General features: G+C 30.5%; 4 protein-coding genes across 4 annotated transcripts; all 4 read left to right on the forward strand.

The window, feature by feature from the left end:
- Positions 1 to 730: 730 nt before the first annotated feature.
- On the forward strand, positions 731 to 3,812 carry LOC123292482 (nucleoprotein TPR-like). The gene is made up of 4 exons (XM_044873187.1): positions 731 to 1,292; positions 2,106 to 2,294; positions 2,544 to 3,757; positions 3,798 to 3,812. The coding sequence occupies exons 1-4, from the start codon at positions 731 to 733 to the stop codon at positions 3,810 to 3,812; spliced, it is 1,980 nt and encodes a 659-aa protein (XP_044729122.1).
- LOC123303610 lies at positions 3,810 to 8,660 on the forward strand. Its single transcript, XM_044886295.1, has 4 exons — positions 3,810 to 5,534; positions 5,647 to 6,254; positions 6,689 to 6,860; positions 7,678 to 8,660. Exons 1-4 carry the CDS (start codon positions 3,818 to 3,820, stop codon positions 8,631 to 8,633), a joined length of 3,453 nt encoding a protein of 1,150 aa, XP_044742230.1. The 5' UTR covers positions 3,810 to 3,817; the 3' UTR covers positions 8,634 to 8,660.
- A 3,537-nt stretch (positions 8,661 to 12,197) lies between these two features.
- Positions 12,198 to 18,030, forward strand: LOC123302126 (integrin beta-PS-like). Its single transcript, XM_044884925.1, has 6 exons — positions 12,198 to 12,301; positions 12,830 to 13,257; positions 13,686 to 14,196; positions 14,556 to 14,943; positions 15,607 to 16,296; positions 16,988 to 18,030. The coding sequence occupies exons 2-6, from the start codon at positions 13,103 to 13,105 to the stop codon at positions 17,206 to 17,208; spliced, it is 1,965 nt and encodes a 654-aa protein (XP_044740860.1). The 5' UTR covers positions 12,198 to 12,301; positions 12,830 to 13,102; the 3' UTR covers positions 17,209 to 18,030.
- A 1,726-nt stretch (positions 18,031 to 19,756) lies between these two features.
- On the forward strand, positions 19,757 to 24,397 carry LOC123290823 (integrin beta-PS-like). The gene is made up of 6 exons (XM_044871160.1): positions 19,757 to 19,954; positions 20,033 to 20,469; positions 21,090 to 21,615; positions 21,730 to 22,111; positions 23,007 to 23,681; positions 24,038 to 24,397. The coding sequence occupies exons 1-6, from the start codon at positions 19,793 to 19,795 to the stop codon at positions 24,241 to 24,243; spliced, it is 2,388 nt and encodes a 795-aa protein (XP_044727095.1). The 5' UTR covers positions 19,757 to 19,792; the 3' UTR covers positions 24,244 to 24,397.
- Positions 24,398 to 24,574: the final 177 nt, after the last annotated feature.

Consider the following 24,574-nt stretch of genomic DNA (forward strand, 5'->3'; position numbering starts at 1 on the left):
TTAGTTTTTCAAGAATTTGTAAAGAGCGCAAATTGTATAGTATGTATGTTATGGCTATATCAGTTATATATATGGAACATGTATGTATGTGTAATGTGACAGAGTAATCAACACTGTCTATACATGGTATTTCAACAATTAACTTAGTCAATTGTATTGTTTGTTGTCACTTGTTTTTTTTAATGTTCCTTTTGAATAAAATTTTTTTAAATTAATTTATTTACCTGGTTTTTAGGAAATAAAAAAACTGAAAACTCAAAATGAATGTTTGATACGTTGTATAGATGAAAAACAACAGCTTTTAAATAATTATGTGGAGAAATTTGAAATAATTAACAAAACTAAAGATGAATTAAAAGATGTGCAAGAAGATGTAATAAATTCAATACGTGATTTTAATATTCAACAACAGTTAAATGATAATTTATATCAATTATTGTGTACAGAACATAAATTAAATTCAGAACAAACGGAAGCGGTCATCGATTACTTGACACAATTAGTTGCATGTGACTATAAAGATTCATCAATTCTTAAATGTAAACTAATAGAAAAAATATCAAATTTAAAGAGCTTATTAGATAATAACAATCAAAAATTTACTTTAAAAATCAATAATGTATTAAATTTAAATAATTATGTTCATAATGAAAATATTGATGTGTCACGATCGATTTATGGTAATGTTTTGGATGAAACACATCGACAATATAACAATGAAATTAGTAAAATGGAACAAATTATTATGAATTATGAAAATCAAATCAAATCATTACAACAATTACCATTAAAACTTGATCAAGCACAATATACGAACTTGCAACAATTAACGATTGATCGTAGCCAATGTACAAGCTTACAACAAATAGATGAAAGTCAATGTACAGCGGATGATAATAATGAATTCGAAAATGAAATTACTTGTATGTTGTTACATGATATTGAATATAAAACTGTTGAAATTGAGCACGATGAAGAAGAGCTCCAACAACTTAGATCACAATCAATGGATTCAACGTTTAATTCAATTTGTGAACAAATTAACGAGATTGTTATTCGTTGTGAATCAGAACATAATTCAGTTATGCATGTTGATCTTAATAAACAAATTATTGATTTAATAAAAAGTATTGAATATAAACGTAACGAAATTGAATACATTCAACATGAATTAAATGTTTTAATTATAAATAATGAGGATAATGAGCAGATTGAATGTAATATTAATGAAATTATACGTTTACACGATATCATTGAACAAGATTTACATGAATTAAACGATTTAAAAATACGTGTAAATATATCTGAATCAATTTTACATGAAGATGATCAAATATTACGACAAATAAATTTAATACAAAAGGAAATTCAATTAAAAGAGAAGAAAATTCATGAATTACAAATGAATTTAAAACGTTTATATGATAGTAACATCGAAACAGAAGATATGGAAGAATTAACAAAATTAATAAAAACACTGCAAATTGAAATTGAAAATGATCGAAATGCATTGAAAACATTATTTGATTTAGCATCAAATAATGAAAGTAATGATAATAAACAAAGTTTAATGAATTATTTAATGAGCTATTTTAAGAAAACTGATTCAATGGTCACAACTTTATTAAAAAATGAACAAACATTTAATAAATATTTATCAACAGTAAAAAAATTAAAAGAATTTATTGAAAAGAATGAAAATGAAATAAAAAATTTATATCATAAATTACAAGAAAGACAAAATGATCGTAAATTTATGTCACAAATAATTGATCGTATTAATCAATTACAAAATGGTATTAATAAATATCAAAATGATATTCTACGAATTTTAATAAATATACCAACAACGGTTATACATAATATTGAATGTGATGAAATTAAAGAATACATACTAACTGTTCAACGTTTAGCTAATGAAAATATTAAAGCGAATAATGAATTAAATTACTTAAAACAACAGCAATCATTATTTGAACTTAGTGATAACGTTGATAAATTGAATGAAATTGAAAATCAAATGAAAAAAATTGATCAAAGCGTACGAAAAAATCGTGAAAAAATATATACAATTAGTACATTATTAACATTATTCCCATTAAAAGAACGATTACCTGTTCATGGTGGAATATCATCAGTTTCGTGTATTAAAGGTGATAAATATATATTATCAATTCGTACTTTACAAGAATTAATTGAACAAAATCAAAAATATGTAAATCGTATAAAAGATCAAAAAACACAAATATCTCAAGATCAAATGCAATATAGAAATCGAGTTTATCATTTACAAGGTGTAATTAATAAATATATGAGAGAAATATTAAAATTAATTGAATTTTTACCAGATGTCGATATCTTGGCTATGATAAATGATTTACAATCGAGACAGTTGATTATTTTTAATGATTATACAAAGATATTAAAAATATTAGAACAATTAGAAAATGAAGATGACATTGATAAAGTTAATGAAATTCAACATGAAATAACGAATGCACAAAAACAAATATGTTATGATAAAATACAAAAAATAGTACGAGAAATAAATGAAAAATTATCGACTGGTTCAATATCAACACATCTAGATCTTGAGACAACAAAAATTGTTAATGATATTTGTGATTTATTGACAAAAGTTGAATCAGCTCAACGTAGTTTAGAGCATTGTGCAATACATTTATCACAGTTATTACATAATTATCAAACAATGAAACTTGATAACGCTAAAGAAATTGAACAAATGGAGAATGAAATTAAACAATTTAATCATATTATAAAAATATTAGAACGATGTAAAGAAATTGAAGAAAATGATGGTAATGATGTTGGCAAATATTTAACTGAAATTGAAAAATTAAAACAAAAAGTTGATGAATTACAAAAGAAATTGGAACAATCGGGGAATATGGTTGTTTATATGGATGCAATAAAACATTTACATTCGCATATTTCTAAATTAGATCAACAAAATCGTGAAAGGGATCGTATTGAACTTCATCAAGAAATGACAATGAATTATATACAAAAATTAACGCATGCTGTTGATAAATTACATCCATCTAAGAAAGGTGAATCAACATCAATCGCTCAACAAAATATACAAATTGATATACCAAAATCAGTTGAATATGATCGAGTAGAAATATCATCAGATATACCTATTGAAGTGTACAATTTAAGAGTTGATAATGAAGAATTAAAAACAACACAAGAAGATTTACTAACACAAATGAGATCAATTGAAGATGAGAATAGACAATATCGTGAAGATATCGATGCGTTACAATTGAAATATCAAACAGCACTTCAAGACAATGAAGCGTTACAATTAAAGTATGAAAATGCAATACAAGATCTAGAAAGTTGCAATGCAAATTCAAATAACATAACAGCACAATATGAGGAGAAAGAATCAGAAATTAATAAATTAAAAGAACAAATTTCACATTTACGAACACAATTAGATACAATTATCGAAGAGAATATTCATTTGATAAAAATTAATCAAAACGGACAAAGTGAGCAGCAAAATAATTATCCACAAGAAACACTTAGTACTGGCTATGATGCAGAGGAAAGTGTTAAAAAAATTTTATCAAATCAAACACAACATCAGAACTATATTGATGAACTAGAAAAACGTATTGAAAACTATGACTTTATAATACAAACCATTGGAACTGATGGACATTTTACTCATTTATTTTTAATGATCGGTGAATCGATTCGTGCTTTAGAAGGAAAATTACGTGATGCATATGATCAAATTGCAATATTACGTTGGAATGCATTAGTTGATGAGAACCTAACAAAAATGGCGAAAAATTGTTTAAAAGACATGCATGATAAGTTAGATGAAAATAGAAATGAGGTCACAATTCGAGAATTAATGAATACAATACATCAATTGGAGAATCAAATACAGATAATTAAAAAGGATAAAATGAACCCTAGCCATTATAGTGAAGCTCAAAAATCAGTTAACTATCACTTCGATCAATATTCAACAGGTTTAGGTAAAACATATACAACTGCTAATGTTCAAACTGCATCAATTAATTTGGTAACTGGAGATGCTTATATACAAACCGGCAGACCTGGCATAAGTAGTTTATCCAAAAATTTTGTTCTTGAATTGGACATAGAAGCAGATAACACTGAAGGTACCACCGTATCTCAAAGAACAGAAACTGAAATGTCAACATCTGACTCGGTGATGCATGATACGATTACTGCAGCACATGTTCAAATACATTCTGGAAAAATAATGGAAAAACAAAAAGAAAATGAGAATTCAAAACAAGATTTAAGTGGACTATCTCAACATTTATTTTCATTCAGATCTATGATTCAAACTAATTATAAATCCCATGGAAAAATAGCAGATACTGATATATTTCATGACTCAAATCTTGCAGAAAAGGTGTCTAAAAGCTCACACAATACTATTTATTCATCTCCATGTGCTTCTCAGTATATTATCCAACCTAGTACAAGCACTTTGGGAACATTAAATACAGATTCCAGGCCAGTGCGTCGTATTCATCATTTTGGTCGTGGATATACAAATCAGTCAACGCAAGAGGTACCTATGTCTGGGGTTTCTATGCCTCAACGGTATTCTTATCGAGGATCACCACAAAGACATATCATTGGATCACAACATATATCAAGCCAAGTCTTAGGAAATTTGACAAATATATCAGAACCAATTTCGAATTTGTCTGACAGTACACATATTGTGCGTAACCCTTCAAAGCCACACAGAATTTGTTCCAATAAGAGTAGCAGGCCTTCATCAGTCACGAGAAAAATTCCCTCAACGGGCAGACATTCATCCCGATCCATTCATATCCATAGTGACAGTGTTGATTCTGAAAATTCTGAACAAATTGATCAAGTAAATAACTATTCTATTTCACCTGGACCAAGACCAATTAAAAATAATTTATCGACTCTAAGAGGTTCGAGTCTTAATAAACATAATTTTAATCAGCCTGGCTACTCAAAGAATTATTCTTTGCGGGGAGCTTCAACTACTCCCGATGGTATAATATATTATCAACAGCCACATGCATCTCAATCTTTGGCGGGCGAGCAACAACAAAGTACCACTCAAACATCAGTACGTAATTGTGGAGGTTTAAGAGGTACTACCTTAGATCATCAAAATTATCATCAACGTGACTTATATTCTTGGCGTGGTTCTCCAAAAATCGATCATGGGATTCACAATAACGATTGCCGACCGAATACTCTTTCCGCTCAAAGTCATGTTGGAGGCTCAAATGATGATTCTGTTTATTTACAACGATATGTCAATCTCGGCGGCATTTATTCTTTCCCTAAAAAAACTTCTAAAGAACAACCACCCTTCAATGTTGATGACCAACTTCCTCTCAAAGAATCTTTGGCATACTCTGATAGAGGAATGGATGACACACCTTTAAGACGACACAGTTCTTCGCATTTACAGTATCCAGTAATGGATGCACTGAATGAAGTTATGGCTTTAAAACGGAAATTAGCAGGTAATATTTAAATACTACTTCAGAAGTCTGATACTAATTACCGAAAATTAGTATTCGAAATTAATAATTCGAATTATAACTAATCAATTTTTTTTTTTTTTTTTTGACAAAGATTTTGAAAATAAGGCAGCTCAAAATTTAGCAAATTTAAGAAAGCAGTATGAAAGAAATGCAAAAAGCCTTATCCATGAACATAATAAAAGCGTATCGAAATTATCTTTTATGCAAGATGAAACAATTCGACAGTTAGAAAATGAAAATGATAAATTACGCAATCAAGTACATCATTTATTACAAAAATTAACTAATCGTGAAAAGAATGTACAAAGCCTGAGTAGCGTGTCAACGGGAGAGATTGATATACCTCCTAGTCACACAACAATGCACGCAATGCACTTACAAAATAAAAAAGTTTTGGCAAAAACAGAAGGTGATCAGAAAATATCAGAAAATGTGAAAGGCGGTTGTGAAAATGTATGTGATCCTAAAAAAGTACAAATATGCGATAAGTTAATTTGTTATCATGATGATCTTAGTTGTACAGACAGTTGTTTCCCAGATGAAGGATGTGCCGAAACCTTCGGAGATTGCGGAGAAAAATGTGTATGTGTATGTTTTGCAGAAAAAGCAACACAAACGAAACCCACACCACGAGCAAAAATAGCTTCTACAAGAAGCATGGCAAACATATTAACTAAATTTTTATATGAAGGTCTACAGGTAGAGTTTAATTTTGAGAGAACATTGTCAAATTATAATGCAATACTTTTAGATATAAATTACAGTAACCCAGTCAAAGTAAATTTTGAAATTATTTAGATATGGTAGGTATCTTCTCACTGAATATTGTTTTGTTGTATATTCCCTCTCCTTTTATTCGTATATAAATTTTCCGGAAGGAACGAGAAAAACGATACCTACCTTGAAAACTGTTTTGCAAGTTTTCTGACTAAAGAATCAATTGTATCACTTCAAAAACCATATCATCATACAATTCAAGTTGTAATCGAAAAACTAAAACCTTTTTTACTGGTCTTCGATAATTAATTGTTGAAAAACCGACTTACAAATTAAATTAAAATTGCATCCCATTAATTCAAAACAGAACAGAAATACAGTGGAAAACAAGTTTTGAAATACATTAAATTTTTTAGAGGCTGGATATCTACGAATTGTCTAAATTGCATTCCCGTATTTGTTATGCGGCACAAACTTTAATTGAGAAGGAAAAAGAAAAGAAAATGTCTCAAGAAGAAAAAATTATCTACCAAATTAATAAAATGGAAGACAAATTAATTAGAAAACAGAAGAGTGCACAAGAAAAATGTAATGTATTTAAAATAAATTATCCTTAATGAATATTAGCCGAGAGTCCTGAACTTATCTACAAAGCAACAGACTTTTTTTTCAATTTAAAAACGTTTTAAGGCAGTTTTTCGTATCCATGAATTTTTGTTGTCGATTGAATTACTTAAAAATGGACAGGGTGATGCAGTGTTTGCCGCTATTTCTCCCATAAAATACATGTCGAAGCAAGAAAATTGCACCGTGTTAGGTCTGGTAAACGTCCATTTTTTGTACGATTTTCGAAAAAATTTCTATCTATAAAAAACCACCGTTGAATTTAATCAGCCGAAAGCGTTTTTCGTATGTTAGAGATACCTGCTTGCCCTTACTATTAACTTCAAATGTCGCATAAACTTTTAGACCAAACGGGTGACAGATGGGAATGAGTCATGAATTGGATAACGCTTTAGCCAACATGCCCGCCATTATTTGTTTTTTCCGCCCAACATTTTGGCGGAAATGTCTGCCAATCTGCAGAGACCATAGAAATGGCGTAAATTTCGAAAGAAAAAGAAGCTTTTATTATTGCTGTAATAGTAAACAAAGTAATATTTAGAGATGAAAACAAAAGCTTAAAGAAAGTTAAAAACTAAAGGTAAAAAAATGGTTTCAAGATTTTAAAAATTTGATTTTTGTAACACAGACTGGAAATTATAAGGGTTACTTTTTAAATCTTTAATGACGGAGCCTTGGTTCTGTTCATATTATATTGTTTACAATTATAGCAATTTACCTACATAAATCAAAAATCATATATATCCTAGCTCAAATAATAGAGCAGTTTTATAAATTTCAGTAAAACTATTGGAAATGTGTATGTATCAAGAAAAGCATAGAATTTGTGTGATGAGGGCAGAAATAGAAACTGAAAAATGTCTGGCATTGCCTCCATGTTCAAATGAATGCACTGAAGAACTTCATGTATGCCATTCAACGCAAGCTTGCAGCTTCCCGATAGATTGCACATGTAACACATCTCTAGAACCATGTGCGTCAGATCCATGTAAACCAAAATCAATTTTAAAAACATGCTTGGAGCCTACCAGACCAAAGTCAGTTGTTGTATGTCCTGAACCATGCACCACAAATCCCAGCTTAAGTTGTACACCTGAAGCGACTCCAGGATGCAATTCTACCAAAATGTTAGAAGATTCTCTTGAACCTTGTACACCAAAACCCATTTTAAAAGGTTGCGTTCTTTCCTCGACACATGCATTAGATTCGTATGATTCTCCAACTACACGAAAAATGGTTTCAGATCCTTGTAAAGTCAAAAAAATTCAAGAATTTTCTGACCAATGCGGACCTATAATGTCCTGCAAATCAAGTAAATCTACATCTGTATTGTGTCAACCACCAACATTATGCAAAAGAAGTACTGCATCGTGTGGCCCACGATCCACATCAATGCTATGTGGATTAACAAAGTCATGTGATCAATCAACAATAACACCAGATTACGTCAAATGTGCTGGCATTCTTCCAAAAATTCAATCAAAATTTCCGTACATTAGAGTACCAACAAAATATCAAATTGAAGACAAATCGAAAGACGATAAGCCTAAAGAATGTATTTGTATCAAGAAGGATAAATCACGACCAGCTTCTACAAGAACTTGTTGTGGTTGCCGCGACAAAGATAATAATAAAATTTCAGGCAAAAGTAAAAAACCAACAAAGCCAGTAAATTACGATTTTCTTGCAAAGTGCGCTCCAAGTTTATATAAGAAATTAAGTAAGCAGAAATCGTAAGTGCACAAAAAATTCAGTTGGTACGCATTCAAACCAAAAAAGTTTAATTTGAATATACAATATTTTTTTAAGAATCGGCATCAAATGCCAAAAAAATGTTGTTAAAAATTTTTTCAATAGATACGTTGTTAAATTGAAAAATGTTTTATTTTTTACTTCTTCTTACCTCTTGTTACTTCATTTGAAATCACTTAGCTGCTTCCATACTAATGATGATTCATAGTAGTTCAAATACGTATTTATATATCACAAAAAATTTTATTTGAAAAATCCTAGACTTTTCCTTCATTTTCTTTGATAACATTTATAAAATTAGTGTGATCAAATTAACTTTTTGAATATTTTAATTCTGAGTTCGGAGAAAAAAATTGAATTTAGTAGATCATTATGATACAAATTGAAGAAACTAAAATCTAACATTTTTTGATGTTCGGAAGGGGTCCAAAAAAAATGGTAAAGTGGCCTAATCCGGTCTTTCGCGTGAGACACCGTCGGATTGAGTTAAAAATAAAAAAGCGTTTAATAAGCTTAGGCGCCGTAAAAAGGCGAAAAAAATGAGCTGCGAATGAACCCGATTGGTCCATCGATGTCCCCACAAATTGCAAAAAACCATCGATTTTGCTCGAAATTTCAAAACTTCATAGCTCTTGTTGTTTTAAAGATTCAAAGCTGAGATTTAAATGGATTGTAGCTTTTGTGCCCATGAAGTATCACACACAATTTCAGCAAGATCGAATGTATACTTTTTGCAAGTCGTAGCTGAATGCAAAAAACAGGACTTTTGTAAAATGGCCCTAAAAAAGTTGTGGTGCGGTAAAGCGCTATTTTTTTTACGCGATCATATGCTTCAATAGTTAAAGTAATACATACTAAAGTGCCAACCTCTCATCTTTAGTAAAAGTTACTAAAATATTAATTTTAAATTACTATTATTTAAAATTATAACATTAAAAATAGGATGGGAGTAATGGGAGCAATTATTAAGAGACAGAAGTTATGTAACATAGTATGATGCATATGCATTTAATATTGTGATGCACTTACTATATTGAACTTTTGCTGCTATTTAGCTGCCTTGCTGGATTATGTTTTGCTCTTTCGTAAGGCAAGAGTAAAAATTTTATCGTATAATACCTTATTGTAACTGTACTTTTGATCTCGTTCTACTTGTTGTGTATACCAATCGCGACTTAAAACTTTATCACGTGCATCAATGAGACAAATAATATAATCATCTTTTATTTTGTACACAATGATGTCGTCGCAAAACAATAATTTCAATTTGTCTACTAAAAATCGCAATGCAGGTTGTGGCGTGATTGGGCACAGGCTCAAAATAAATTTTAAAGAAAACTGACATTCTTCGTCATGGGTTTGCAAACACTCTGCGACGAAGTCAATAACTTCCGACGACGATTTAGACATGGGACGACCAACAGCTACATTAGCTGGTTGCTTATAATAAAATGAACGTATACAGCGATCATGGTACCTTGCCTTCTTTTCGATTAAATCGAAGGCAGTTACACGCTCTAAAAGTGACAGTGCCCTTGTAGAATTATCTTCTCTCTCTCTCTGACAGATTTTTCAACATTAACTTGAACCATTGCGCTATTAACATATCGTACTCGAGATAAATGTAATTTGCAGCTTTGTTTTACCTTTTTCTCATACTCGGGTGATTGCATCTTCAGTGCAAAATAGACACAGATTTTCATAATCGAAATTAAAGTTCGGCTCGGGAATGATCTAATCGAGATGATGTACTAGCACTTTTCTGCTTCTTCAGGGCCAGCTTGATATTTGATTCACGTAAATATGATGCTCTGCAAGAATTGTGGACGATAATGGGGCATTGCTTCTTAAACTGTAATTATTCAAACTGTTAACGGCAAATGCAACAATTAAATTCACATGCAAAGAATACAGTTACAATGTGTTAAATACAGTTACAATAAGGTATTATACGATAAAATTTTTACTCTTACCTTACGAAAGAGCAAAACATAATCCATCAAGGCAGCTAAATAGCAGCAAAAGTTCAATATAGTAAGTGCATCACAATATTAAATGCATATGCATCATACTATGTCACATAACTTCTGTCTCTTAATAATTGCTCCCATTACTCCCATCCTATTTTTAATGTTATAATTTTAAATAAAAGTAATTTAAAATTAATATTTTAGTAACTTTTACTAAAGATGAGAGGTTGGCACTTCAGTAGGTATTACTTTAACTATTGAAGCATATGATCGCGTAAAAAAAATAGCGCTTTACCGCACTACAACTTTTTTAGGGCCATTTTACAAAAGTCCTGTTTTTTGCATTCAGCTACGGCTTGCAAAAAGTATACATTCGATCTTGCTGAAATTGTGTGTGATACTTCATGGGCACAAAAGCTACAATCCATTTAAATCTCAGCTTTGAATCTTTAAAACAACAAGAGCTATGAAGTTTTGAAATTTCGAGCAAAATCGATGGTTTTTTGCAATTTGTGGGGACATCGATGGACCAATCGGGTTCATTCGCAGCTCATTTTTTTCGCCTTTTTACGGCGCCTAAGCTTATTAAACGCTTTTTTATTTTTAACTCAATCCGACGGTGTCTCACGCGAAAGACCGGATTAGGCCACTTTACCATTTTTTTTGGACCCCTTCCGACCATCAAAAAATGTTAGATTTTAGTTTCTTCAATTTGTATCATAATGATCTACTAAATTCAATTTTTTTCTCCGAACTCAGAATTATCTAAAAATTGACGCCATTTTTTTTTATTTGATCACACTAAATGGTCTATTATTATCAATGGGGATCAAAAAATGACACTTATAGAAAAAATTAAAAATGAACTTGAAATTTTAACATATGGCCTTTTGGAAGCAAATGCAGCTAATTTTTTTTCAAAAGGGATTATAATATCAAGAAACGGTCTTGATATTTCCAGTTTTTTTTTAAATCAAACTATTCTATATTTTTTTGTAGCAGATTGTTTTTTTTTTGTTTGTCGCAAAAAAAGCTTGTATAAAAATTTTATTTCCTAGGCCTAAATTTTTGCCACCTGATTTTAGGTATTTCTAGGTTAAAAAGACATTCCCACAATAATTGAAAATTCAAAGTTGCGGTAAACTAGTAGTTATATGTTGGAGGGTGAAAAAGGAGAGTGTGAATTAAAATTTGGTTAAAGCTCGTAGGTTTAAAACAGTTTTTGCAGTCAAAACTTTCATAGTTTTTCGGAATACTCCAGGATTGCAGTTTCATTTTTACGGATTTTTTGTATTATAATTATAATTTATTGGAAAATGGGAATAAAAGTTAAAATACAATAAATTTTTAATAGTTAATGTTTGTCTTTGAGATATAATTCTAACAGCGGATGTTGTGTGGTTGATTGTCTTAAGGAAATGGTTACCACTAGTAATTTTAATTGATTTCTATAGAAGTGAAATCTCGTGATAAAAATAGCAGCTTAAGGATTTTAATTAATTTCAATTGTAATTATTCAACCATTAAAACTGGACCTTTACAATGCATTTTATGCTATATATTTATATTCATATAAGTTTTGCTTTATTTATTAATTCACAAAATTTAAATAAAAACATTTGCAATAGCAAAGAAACTTGTAGTGAATGTATTCAAGATGGGTGCATTTGGTGTTCGAAAATTGTAAGTCTATCTTTAACGAATATTTGATTCTAATTTCGTCGTAATTAATTTGAAGTATTTGAACAACTCGGCGTTCTTATTTTAGCCATGTTTAGTCATTTACGCATTACCACCCCTGTATTTTCTAATAAAAACAATATTATTTCTATGGATTCTTTTTTCGCGATATTCGTGTTCAGCGACTCTAAAAACCCCCTTGTAATAAGAAATCATTTTCATCATTGTTAACCGAATTGTGAAGTTAGTATTTACGGTCAATTTATGCAATTATAAAATGCATATACAAAATTTCCTGACGCTCTAACGAATCGAATGTCGAAAACCGCATTCAAATCCAATTTACTTTTCAAATTTTTCGAACTTGAACCATTTTTTGTGTTTTTTTTCTTCGTCTAAAAGTAATGTTATGAAAACTGTTATTATCTGCTAGCCTATTATAATAGCTGTCAACTGTTGCTTGAGATGATTACTTGCATTTATAACATTGTTTCGAGTATAAGCATTATTTTATCATAACAAAATTTACAGGAAGATTCAAAACCAGAAAGTACATCATTTACTAGATGCATTGAAGAATCAACAAGATATTCTGAATGGTGTCCAGATAATTTTGTAACAATTCCAAAATCTAATTTAACAATATTAAAAGATTCTGATCTTAATTCAGATACAAATAAAAACGATTCAATCGTACAAATTCGACCACAAAGAATTCATTTAAAGTTACGCCTTCATGAAGAGCAAATAATAAATTTTCAATATTCTCAAGCTATTGATTATCCAGTGGATTTGTATTATTTAATGGATGTATCACTCTCAATGGAAAAAGTAAAAGATACTGTATCAAAATTAGGAGGTAAATTAGCAATTGCTATGCAAAATTTGACCAGCAATTTTCGATTAGGGTTCGGCACTTTTATTGATAAAGTTGTTCTGCCATTTACCGATCGTGACGCGTGAGTATTATTCAACAATTAATATTTAAATTATATCATTATTAACTAATCAAGCAAATAAACAGGTATTTATACATTTATGTATGTCAAAATCCTTGCCAAAAAACTATTATCTACTAAGATCTATGTAAGCAGTAACATAGCGTGAAAGAGCAAATTGCTTATCATGAATGGTAGCGTTATAAACAATTAAACCGAAAACCAGGTCGTTGAAACTCAATCAGCCGCAAAAACCAGCTCAGCGGCCGGAGTATACAGATTTAAAAAAATTTGTTGTACGTACCTATCTCGTCTAGAGGGTACCTAAGATATTTATCGATAGTGTCTAAGATATCTAGCTTCACAAGTTTTCGTAATGTTTTGTCTTTGTCGTTTTGCAGAAATTAATATTTCTGTACGTCTTAAAAACATGGTAATTTATTTTTTAGTGTAAATACTGCAAAATATGCGTCACCGTATAGTTTTCTAAACAATTTACCATTAAATGAAAGTGCAAAACTGTTCACGGAAAAAGTAAAAACAGCGCAGTTATCATCGAATGTGGATCACCCTGAAGGTGGTTTTGATGCCATATTACAATCAATTGTATGCGAAGAACAAATTGGTTGGCGATTAAATGCTACAAGATTGCTAATATTTTCCACGGATGCATCATTTCATCATGCTGGTGATGGTAAACTTGTAGGTGTTATTGAGCCCCACGATGGTAAATGCTATCTAGAAAATGGTTACTACACGCAATCATTAAAATTTGACTACCCATCAGTAGCGTTGTTAAACTATTATGTGAAAAAACACAATATTGACTTAATATTTGCTGTTACAGAGAAAGTTAAAAATATTTATCAACAGTTATTGGATCGTATTGACGGATCTCAACTGGCAATTTTATCAAGTGATACTGATGAAGTAAAAAAATTAGTTATGGATAAATATAAAGTAAGTATTTTATACTGTTCGAAATGATTTAGGAGAGTGATAAATACTTTTCAAATCGGTACAAAAATATTCCTTTTCATTGTCCAAAGTAATGAAACTTTCAATTAGAGACCATGCCCTAATTCTAGAACGTATAAGGTCAAAATTAGAAACTCACAAAAAAATGAATGCCTCTTTTTACCGATTCAATGAGATCTTTCGGAAGTCACAAAGCTGAGTCTGTTTTCTTGATAGCGTCTGTTTAATTCTGCCAATCTTGATATCCTGGGCGATACCTACGACAAGCGTAGTATCCTAAAAGTAACTACGCTTCAACCAGTACTGTATTGTTTTCTTATAAAAAAATCTTTATTCCTTAGAAACTGAAACAATCTGTGCTAATAACAGATAATGCAACATCCGATATTTACATTGAATATTTTTCATCATGCACTGAACGAGCAGAAGAAAAAAAAACAAAAGAATGTCATGATATTCGATACAATAAACCAGTAAATTTTAAAGCTATTATAAAAGCAACAAGTTGTGGAAAGAAAAATCATGTAATTGAGATAAAACCACGATCATTGAGTGAGAGTTTAATTGTGGAACTTGAATTACAATGCGAATGTGATTGTAAACAACCTGAACACGAGGAATATGAAGAGAATTCCAAACATTGTTCATTAAATGGTACTTTAAGTTGTGGAGTTTGTAATTGTAACTCAGGACGATTTGGGAAATTTTGCGAGTGTAATGAAAATGAAGGTAATAGAATATTTTCATTTTTAGAATAATGTGTAAAAAAATTATTATTTGAATAACGTCTCAATGAGGAAATGATATTTTTGTGGCAGAGAGTCGCTACGTTGTTTCAATTTGACAAAAATATTTTTTGGCAGATATCGAAAAATAATATTCCTACTTTTCATCTTATATTGTCAAGTTTTAACCAAATTCACCATCAAAATTGCAAATTTATATTTTTTTATATTTGTGTACTACCGTGCTGATACATCCTTAATTAGTCGGGCACAACGACTTTTTTTTGTTTTTAATTTCCATCTACTAGTTTTGGAGAAATCTATGAAAACATATCATCTATCTCCCGTTTTACCATAAAATCAATCTTATGGCTAGTTTCGAAGTCATTTATTTATTTAAATACTCGGACAACCCCTCCGTAAAATTTTCAGAATTAATTTAGACTTAGTCCAAACTCTTATAAAATAATCAAGCTTTTTATTCAAAATTGCCATGGTGCTTGCCCTTAACTGTGCCGTATGCACAAATTCGTAAATTCTTTATATGCGATATTTGTGTCAGAAATGCCCTCACAATATTTTATGTAAAAAAGTCTACTTTCATTTCTCAATTGAAAATTCACTACTCATGAACTTATGAATACCATAATGTGAAATCTTATTCTAGGTGCAATTACTGTTGATAGTTGCAAAATGCAAAATACAACCGACGAATTGCCATGTTTGGGACGTGGTAATTGTATTTGTGGTAAATGTACATGCGACAAGGAATATTCTGGTGCTTATTGTCAATGTGATAATTTTTCATGTAAAAGATATAATAATAAAATATGTTCTGGAAATGGTATATGTGATTGCAATCAATGTAAATGTAATCCTGGATTTAGTGGATCAGCATGTGAATGTGACACCAGGGAAGAAAGTTGTATGGCAACTGGTTCACAAGATATCTGTTCTGGTAAAGGAACATGTGATTGTGGCGAATGTAAATGCCAAACACATCCAATACGTTACTGGGGACGATTTTGTCAAACGTGTTCAAATTGTCCAGGGCAACGTTGTTCTGAGTTTGTGGATTGTGTTGAATGTCAAGCGTTTTCCAATATGGGAAAAAATACAACGAGTGATTGTAGCATTTATTGTGCAAATATTACTGTGAAAAGTGTTGATAAAGTTAAGAAATATACTGAAAATGAGCAAGTAATCGAATCTGTTGACGATAATTTTAAGTTGTGTGAACACATAAATGATGATGAATGTACCATATTATTTAAGTACACGTATGATTCGAAACAACAAATGACGTCGATTGAAGTCCAAAAGCATAAAATATGCCCCCGTAAAATTGATTTTTTGCGTAAGTACCTATTATCATGTAAATATTAATGACATCATATAAAAAAAAACACTGTATTTTACTTTGTCATATTCGTTGAGCCCATAACGGAGCGTCATATGTAGCAAATTTAGAAATTATATACTAAATAAATTTTTCACTTTTAACAAGAAGTATTCAGGAAGCTGTTAAACACTCACTTATCTTTGCTGAATGCCACAAAATACAATAAAGTTTTGGAGAAATTCATTTCCTTACGGCTTCACATTCTTGCTAAAGATATAACCAGAGTACCAAAATCTTGTTGTTTTTAGTTCTCGAAGTGCATATATGCGTACTTCTACAAAGACTGTTCGCAAATAAATTGTTTAGATTTTTGCAATAATATTATAACAAACTGTTTTTTAATAATGTTCTCAGTGTTAAACTTTAGATCACTATAAAATATAAAAATATTTATTATTATTATGGGAAGAAATTTAATTGACAACTAATATGTCAAACGCTGGACACATTTTCCAACATGTCATTGCAGGATTAGAATACCTCCTTCTATATTACTTTAGGTTGGTGTACATGGTTGTTTTAGCGTGCTTTATGGTATTTTTTTGTACTGCCAAAACAACAAAATTTGATCCAACTAAAAAAACTGAATTGAATATTTTTTATGTTATCTATTTTAATTGAACTAAAATAAATTTTAACCTTCTAGCAATAATTTTATTGGTGAGTGGAACTATATTAATAGGTGGAATGATTATATTAGTTATTTGGAAAATTGTTACCGAAGTACATGATAGGCATGAATATACTCGGTTTGAGAAAGAACGACAATCTTCAAAATGGAATAATGATGAAAATCCACTTTATAAAGGAGCGACAACAACCGTAAATAATCCAATGTTTAATAAACGAATTAGTGTTAATTGTTAAATGTAGTTTGTACAACTAGTGTTTCAAATTCAAAGTTTGTTTTTTCTTATGAGATATGTATACGCATGAGCTGACGCTTATACTTCCTTAAAATAAGTGCACGTGTAATTACAACGCAGTATAAGCGAGCGCGAATGCATTATTCTATAGTTCACAAGATAAGAAAGATTGAGCTATGAAATTTATACAAGATTTACATAGAATAATTCTTTTTAATACCTCGTCTAATACCTAAATTTGTAATACCTAAAAATTACTCGTCAATCAATGTGATTTTTCAATGAAGAAAATTTTAATAGCTAATTAATATATGCATTCAAATCGTAAAGGTAACACCATAGAGCTGCAAAGTCGTCGGACAAACATTTGATAGCAGTATAGAGAGGCAGATAAAGTAGGCGCATATAGCTGTAGAAAAACAGATAAAGTAGGCAAGTCGTAGCTATTTTCACCTCTCTTATATGTCTAGAGTTTATGTGACCTTCTGCCTCTCTCACAGCGGTCATTAATTCGCACTGCTCTATGATATCATCTCTATGATTCAATTGTACGTACAAAATTAATACATAGCGACTTATCTTTTTGTTTTCTAAGTGGTTTGTAAAACAGCAGGTTACATGTACTACTGCAAAGTTATTTTACCGCACGCGGGTTCAAAGTATTTTCCCACACAGATAGGGAAACAAAGAAAATTCAAATTATATTCGTAAATTATACTAAAAAGTCATTGATCACTTTGCTGAGTATATTTTTTGTTCGAATATTATAGTTTAGGTAACGGTATTACAAAAAATAATTCTCTAAAAGGTCATAAAATGTTAAAACAACAAATATTAAATAAAAAATTTAAGCATTGTTATATTATAAATGCTAAGTAAATAAATTATGTATAGAGATGTCAATTGAACCCTGGCTATAACGATAAGTCACTTTGTTTTTTGAAAATAAACCCTTAAAGGTATAAAGGGGTGAAAAATCGTATTATATTGACATTTACAAAAAGTACTTTGATTGTTGAATTTAACTTGAAATAAATAAAATTAAATGGTTTACTTGTAATAAGTGAAATTTACAAAATTTAATAAACATCCGACAATTTTTTCGGATACGGAATCCTAAACTCGCACTTGAAACATATATAAGAACACTCTCTATTAAATTATTTTTTTAAAAAAAAAGTATTTTGAAGATCGTTGTCACTTTTAAAATTTTTTTTGGGGTACGGAACCCTAAACTCGCTTTTGAAACAAAGCTAAGAGCACTGTCCGTTCAACTAATTTTCAAACGAAACTAAAAATATTAAAATCGGTTCATCCGTTTAGGCGCTACAATGCCACAGACATACACACGTAGCGCGGTCAAACTTATAACACCCCTTTTTTTGGTTCGGGGCCTAAAATTTATTGATCACAAGTTTGAGATAATACGTGTTAGCCAGTTTTTGTTGATTAGGTACCATATTTTGAAACTTCGAATATGGTTTGTGTGATGACGAACTTGAAACATTTTATTTTGGGAAAATTATTGAAAATGCTTCGTTTTTTATCACGTTTAAAAGCATACCAAGTTTCAAAAAAATTATTATCAATAAATCTTTTCAGCCATGCCGCCATTGACATTATATAATTAATAAAACCTTCTAGGCTAGGATGTTTTGAAAACAATTTCCTAGACTTCTACGAGAGACTTTCTATTTATCCTATTAGTGGTAGCTTACATTTAAAGCTTTAAGGGTGTGGTCGGCTTCTAAGTTCATCTATAATTGCGGATGGTTATTCATAACACACTTTGTTGAAACCTAGATTAATGTTGCGTATTTAGGTATTATATTATTAACCGACCAAACACCCAAGGAGGAGGTATTAATTGTGATGTATTTTTATTGTATATATATCACGAGGTATATTCGCAATTTTGACCGATTTTTTGAACGAGTAGGAATGGGTAAGTATTTGAAATCCGTTTTATATCCATAGAACACGATTTATACGATTTTGGAGAAAAGGATTATGCGGCGGTTGATTTTTTTATTTTTACACGTTTTAAATGTAGCAGTTGATTTAAATAATTTGTAGGCAATTCAAGGATAAGAATTTTTTTAACAGAGTATCAAAGGGGTTGGGAAAGTTAATACCAAAATTTGGGAGTTAAACGTTTTCTTAAAAGTTACCCAATAGATAAAAATATAAAATAGTTTATAAAATAATATACACAGACTTCAAAAACGTACTATTTTCAAATAGTTCTTTATTTTTTTGTGACTGTTTTTGAAATGTGTTCCATTTTTTGCTATTTATTTATTAATATTTATTTATACATATAATCATATTACCAGAATCGGAAATGTGGTTTATTTTACCACAGTATTTGTCATCAAATTTGTTGCTTAACTGATAACAGAACATATTTGAAGTTCATAAATACATTTTAATTCAGAATATGAATATAATATTATTTTGGGTGGTGCACAGAAAAGTTTTCTTATCTTTAGTAAAACATTTTTATTAAGAATTAGTATTTATTATTAAAAAATTTGTACTAATATTTATTTATCATTTGTATGAATCAGTTGTGAAAATAAAGAATGATGAATAATTTGAAGTTTTTTTTTGTTCTATTCATTGTTGTAAATATAATTTGCATTACTTTTGCACAAAATGTGAATAAAAATGTGTTATGTGGTACAAAAGAAACTTGTGGAGATTGTATTCAAGAAGATGGTTGCATATGGTGCTCAAAATTTGTGGTAAGTAAAAAAAGTCCTATATTAAGCAACGCGTTTTTCGATCTCCGAAATCTTACGTGTCAAATACATTTATTTCAGAAATCTTCAGAATCTGGAACAAGTAATTTTGTAAGATGCATTGTAGAATCGGAAAAAACACCAAACTGGTGTCCAGAAGATTTAATAAAATATAATCCTGAACCAGAATTAAAAGTAATAAAAAATTTACCATTAAATTCAGTACCAAATAAAAATGTCCCGATTATACAAATTAGTCCACAAAGAGTTCATTTAAAATTACGGCGTAATCAAGAATACAATTTGACTTTTCAATATGCTCAAGCTGTCGATTATCCGGTAGATTTATATTACTTGATGGATTTGTCCAATTCAATGGCCGATGATCGAGAAAATTTGTCAAAATTAGGAGATAAATTAGCTGATGCAATGCGTAAATTGACCAAAAATTTTCGTTTAGGATTTGGAAGTTTTGTGGAAAAAGTTACTATGCCATTTGTTAGTACTGTTCCTGAAAAGTAAGTATCTGCCATTTAGTACTCTCACATAATCATCAACAAATCTGTGCATGGGACCATTTTAATGAACTATTCCACATTTTATTTAGAAGTATTCCAATATTTTCACAGCTCCAAGCACTGGTAATTGCAACCGATACTGAATTTCAAAATCGGATATCTTCTCAAGCTCTGATCCTTCGTTAAATTAATTTGTGTATGAAGTATATACGTTGGCTGTTGCCCACACTGTCTTGGGTTTGCTAGAATGTTTCAAAATATTCGTTCTCCAAAACTAGTCAGTGGAAATTAAAAAGAAAACTATTTAAATTAAAGTTAAAACCTAAATAAATTATTGAAAACAAAAAAACCCGTTGTGCCCGACTAATTAAGGATGTATGAGCACGGTAGTGGAGACACAAATTTAAATAAATATATATTTTCAATTTTGATGGTGAATTATGTTACAACTTGACAATAAAAGACGAAAAGTAAGAATAAAATTTTTCGATACATGGAGTAGTTTTAAAAATATCGCGAACTGAAAATATACTTCCACCGTTTTTACAAACACCACAATTAGTTATATATTCTTATTTGATTTAAATATATTTATGTATACTTAATGACCCATTTTTCAGGCTTCAAAAACCATGTTCTTCAGCTAATTGCACCGCTGCCTACAGTTACAAACATCATTTAAAACTTGATTCGGATACATCCAAATTTACAATAGAAGTAAACAATGCCAGGGTATCTGGAAATTTAGATTCTCCTGAAGATGGATTTGATGCCATTTTACAATCAATAGTGTGCCAAAAAGAAATTGGTTGGCGTGAGAATGCAACTCATTTGTTAGTATTTTCTACAGATGCTGGATATCATTTAGCTGGTGACGGAAAACTAGCAGGTATTGTTGAACCTCATGATGGGCGTTGCTATTTAAATGATAAGGGGGAATATACACATGCATTAAAGTTTGATTATCCATCTATATCGTTCATAAATCGTCATGTTAAAAAACATAATATTGATCTATTATTTGCTGTTACAAAAAATGTGGAAGAAACGTATAGAAATTTAGCTAAACGCATTGCTGGAGCTCAAGTGGGAATATTAGATAATGATTCTAAGAATGTTGTGAGCTTAGTCAGCAATGTATACCAAGTAAGTAATAAGTTTATACATTGTCAATGTTTAAGGGTTGATGGGACATGCTGTGTATTCAAAATTCAAATTATAAAAATTTCTGTATTCTAATCATTTACATTATTTTTCTAGAAATTAAAACAATCAGTCTTTATAATAGATAATGCTGGATCCGATATTCAAATTGACTATTTTTCTAAATGCTTGGAAGATAAAGAAGAACGGAAAACAAAAAATTGTAGTGATATTCGTTACAACAAAATAGTGACTTTTACTGCTGCAATAAGACCTACAAACTGTAAAAAACAAATAATTGAAATAAAGCCACGATCTTTAACTGAAAGTTTAGTTATTGAACTTGAAGTCCAGTGTGATTGCGATTGTGAACAGTCAGGACACAAATCATTTGAAGCTGATTCTCAATATTGTAGTTCAGCGGGTAATTTGACTTGCGGTGTGTGTTCATGTAATAGTGGGCGCTTGGGGAAATTTTGTGAATGTGCTGATGATTCAGGTAACAGTATAAGAATCAGAACCAGTTGTCAAAATTTTTACGGACAAAATACATTTAAAAAGTCTGGAAATAGTTTCCACAATCCCTAGTTTCATCCAGATTACGCTGTTGATGATTGTACAGCTAGCTTGCATGTACCTATACACAAATACCTACTCAAGGGAGTTTGTTTTTGTAATTTGTTCATAGAGATCACGATGCCGCAATCTGAGTCTAAAAAATTTAAAGAACTCCGCAATATTAGGTAGGAAAATGGCTTTCTGTGAAACTTTTCTAATCACCTAAAAATGTTCTTTGGATCATTCTGATCAAAAGCTCTCACGGCCACAAAAGTTTTCAGAGAGAAGTTTTTGAGCTACGGGCGATCAAAGCTATACGAATATATTACAGTTTTATTACATGACTAGGAAAATGGCTTTGTGTGAAACTTTTTCAAACCACCCCAAAATATTCTTCAGATTGTTGTGATCAAAAACTCTCCCAGCCACAAAACTTTTCAACGAGTAATTTTCGAGCTACGGACGATCAAAGCTACTATATTATATTTATAGTACTTATATGACGAGGAAAATGGCTTTCTGTGAAACTTTTCAAACCGACCACAAAATGTTCTTCGGATCGTTCTGATTGAAAGGTCTCACGCCCACAAAAGTTTTAACGAGTAGTTTCTAGCTATGGTATAATGTATGTGTACCTTTGATTGCTCGTAGCTTGAAAACTACCCGTTAAAAATTTTTGTGGCCGTGAGAGCTTTTATTCAGAATGATCTAAAGAACATTTTAACATTTTAGGGTGGGTTAAAAAAAGTTTCATCGGAATCCATTTTCCCATCTAATATTGCGGGGTCCTTTTTCGTTGCAATATTTCATGAAAATTTAAGCGATTATGTTTACAGGTTTATCAAATAGTGCGGATTTGAATAGTTGTAAAATATCTAATAAAACCGATGAACGTGTATGTTCAGAGCGAGGTAAATGCAAATGTGGAAAATGTGTTTGCGATAAAGGTCGACAACCTGGTGAAGAATATTCTGGTCCTTATTGTCAATGTGATAACTTTTCATGTAAAAAACCAAACAATAAAATGTGTTCAGGCCATGGTACATGTGAATGTCGTCATTGTATTTGTGATCCCGGTTTTACTGGATCTGCCTGTGAATGTGATTTACGACCAGAGAGTTGTATTGAACCCGGGAAAACAGAAATATGCTCTGGTAAAGGATCATGCAGATGTGGTGAATGTATTTGTCAGACACAACCAATTCGTTATTGGGGACGATATTGTGACATGTGCTCAGATTGTCCTGGACAACGTTGTTCTGAATTTGTCGATTGTGTTGAATGTCAAGCATTTCCTAATACTGGAAAATATTCTATTGAAGAATGCAAATTGTATTGTAATTTTACAACTCACTTTGACGACGGTGATAATAATGATGTTAATTTCAAGATCTGTGAACATATTGATAATAATGGATGTACTATGTTATTTAAGTATACCTATGATATGAATAAGCCAACCGTTTATGTCCAAAAGGAGAAAAAATGTCCTGCTAAAGTTGAACTTTTACGTAAGTATTATTCTTAAAAGTGGCATAGTTTCCCTTTTTTCTTTAAATTATTTCAAAATGTTTAAATGGTTCGGTATAATCACAATAATCAGTTGTATTAACATTTTTGTGCATCAGTTGTATTCACATTTTTGGAATTGGTGAAGGAGGTTAAGGGATATAAAATAAGCTTATGTCCTAGCAGCAAAGTTGGAGGGTGTTTTTGAGAGATGAAAAAGGGGTGGGAAATTGTGGTCAAAATGAAATGTGTTTAGTAAAAAAGTTCTAGATCACGCCAAAATTTAGCCAAAATTTATAACTTAACTTATGGGTAACTTATTGGTTTAAAAAATAATTGTTATATTATATTGTTTCAGCCATAATGCTGCTTGTAATTGGAACAATTGTGTTAGCTGGAATAATACTTTTAGTAATATGGAAAATTGTTACTGAAGTGCATGATAGACGTGAATATGTACGATTCGAAAAAGAGAGACAGAATGCAAAATGGGATCGTGGGGAAAATCCACTTTATAAAGAACCAACGACAACTATTAAAAATCCATTGTTTGAAGAATCGTAGGATATAAACGATTGTCACACTTTCTTCTCAAGAATATTCAATTTTTTCTTTTTAACTGAAAACCCTTTTGTGTATGTGTTCTGACTTGAGTTTTTGAAATTAAATTATTTGAAGTTTTAATATGTTAGAGCAGGTTTGACGAACCAATGATATACGTGCCATTGATGAATAATTAAAAGGAATATACTATGTGTTTTTGTACCATTTAGATATAAGAATATCACTAGTATGACAGAATACATGCGTTAAGCAATGCATCTAAGTGAGAGGTATTATAAATATATATATCTGTTTAGCATGTAATAATCTCTACAAATACGATACGACAGAT

The sequence above is a fragment of the Chrysoperla carnea genome, chromosome 1 (genome assembly GCF_905475395.1).
Source record: "Chrysoperla carnea chromosome 1, inChrCarn1.1, whole genome shotgun sequence".
Taxonomy (NCBI): domain Eukaryota; kingdom Metazoa; phylum Arthropoda; class Insecta; order Neuroptera; family Chrysopidae; genus Chrysoperla; species Chrysoperla carnea.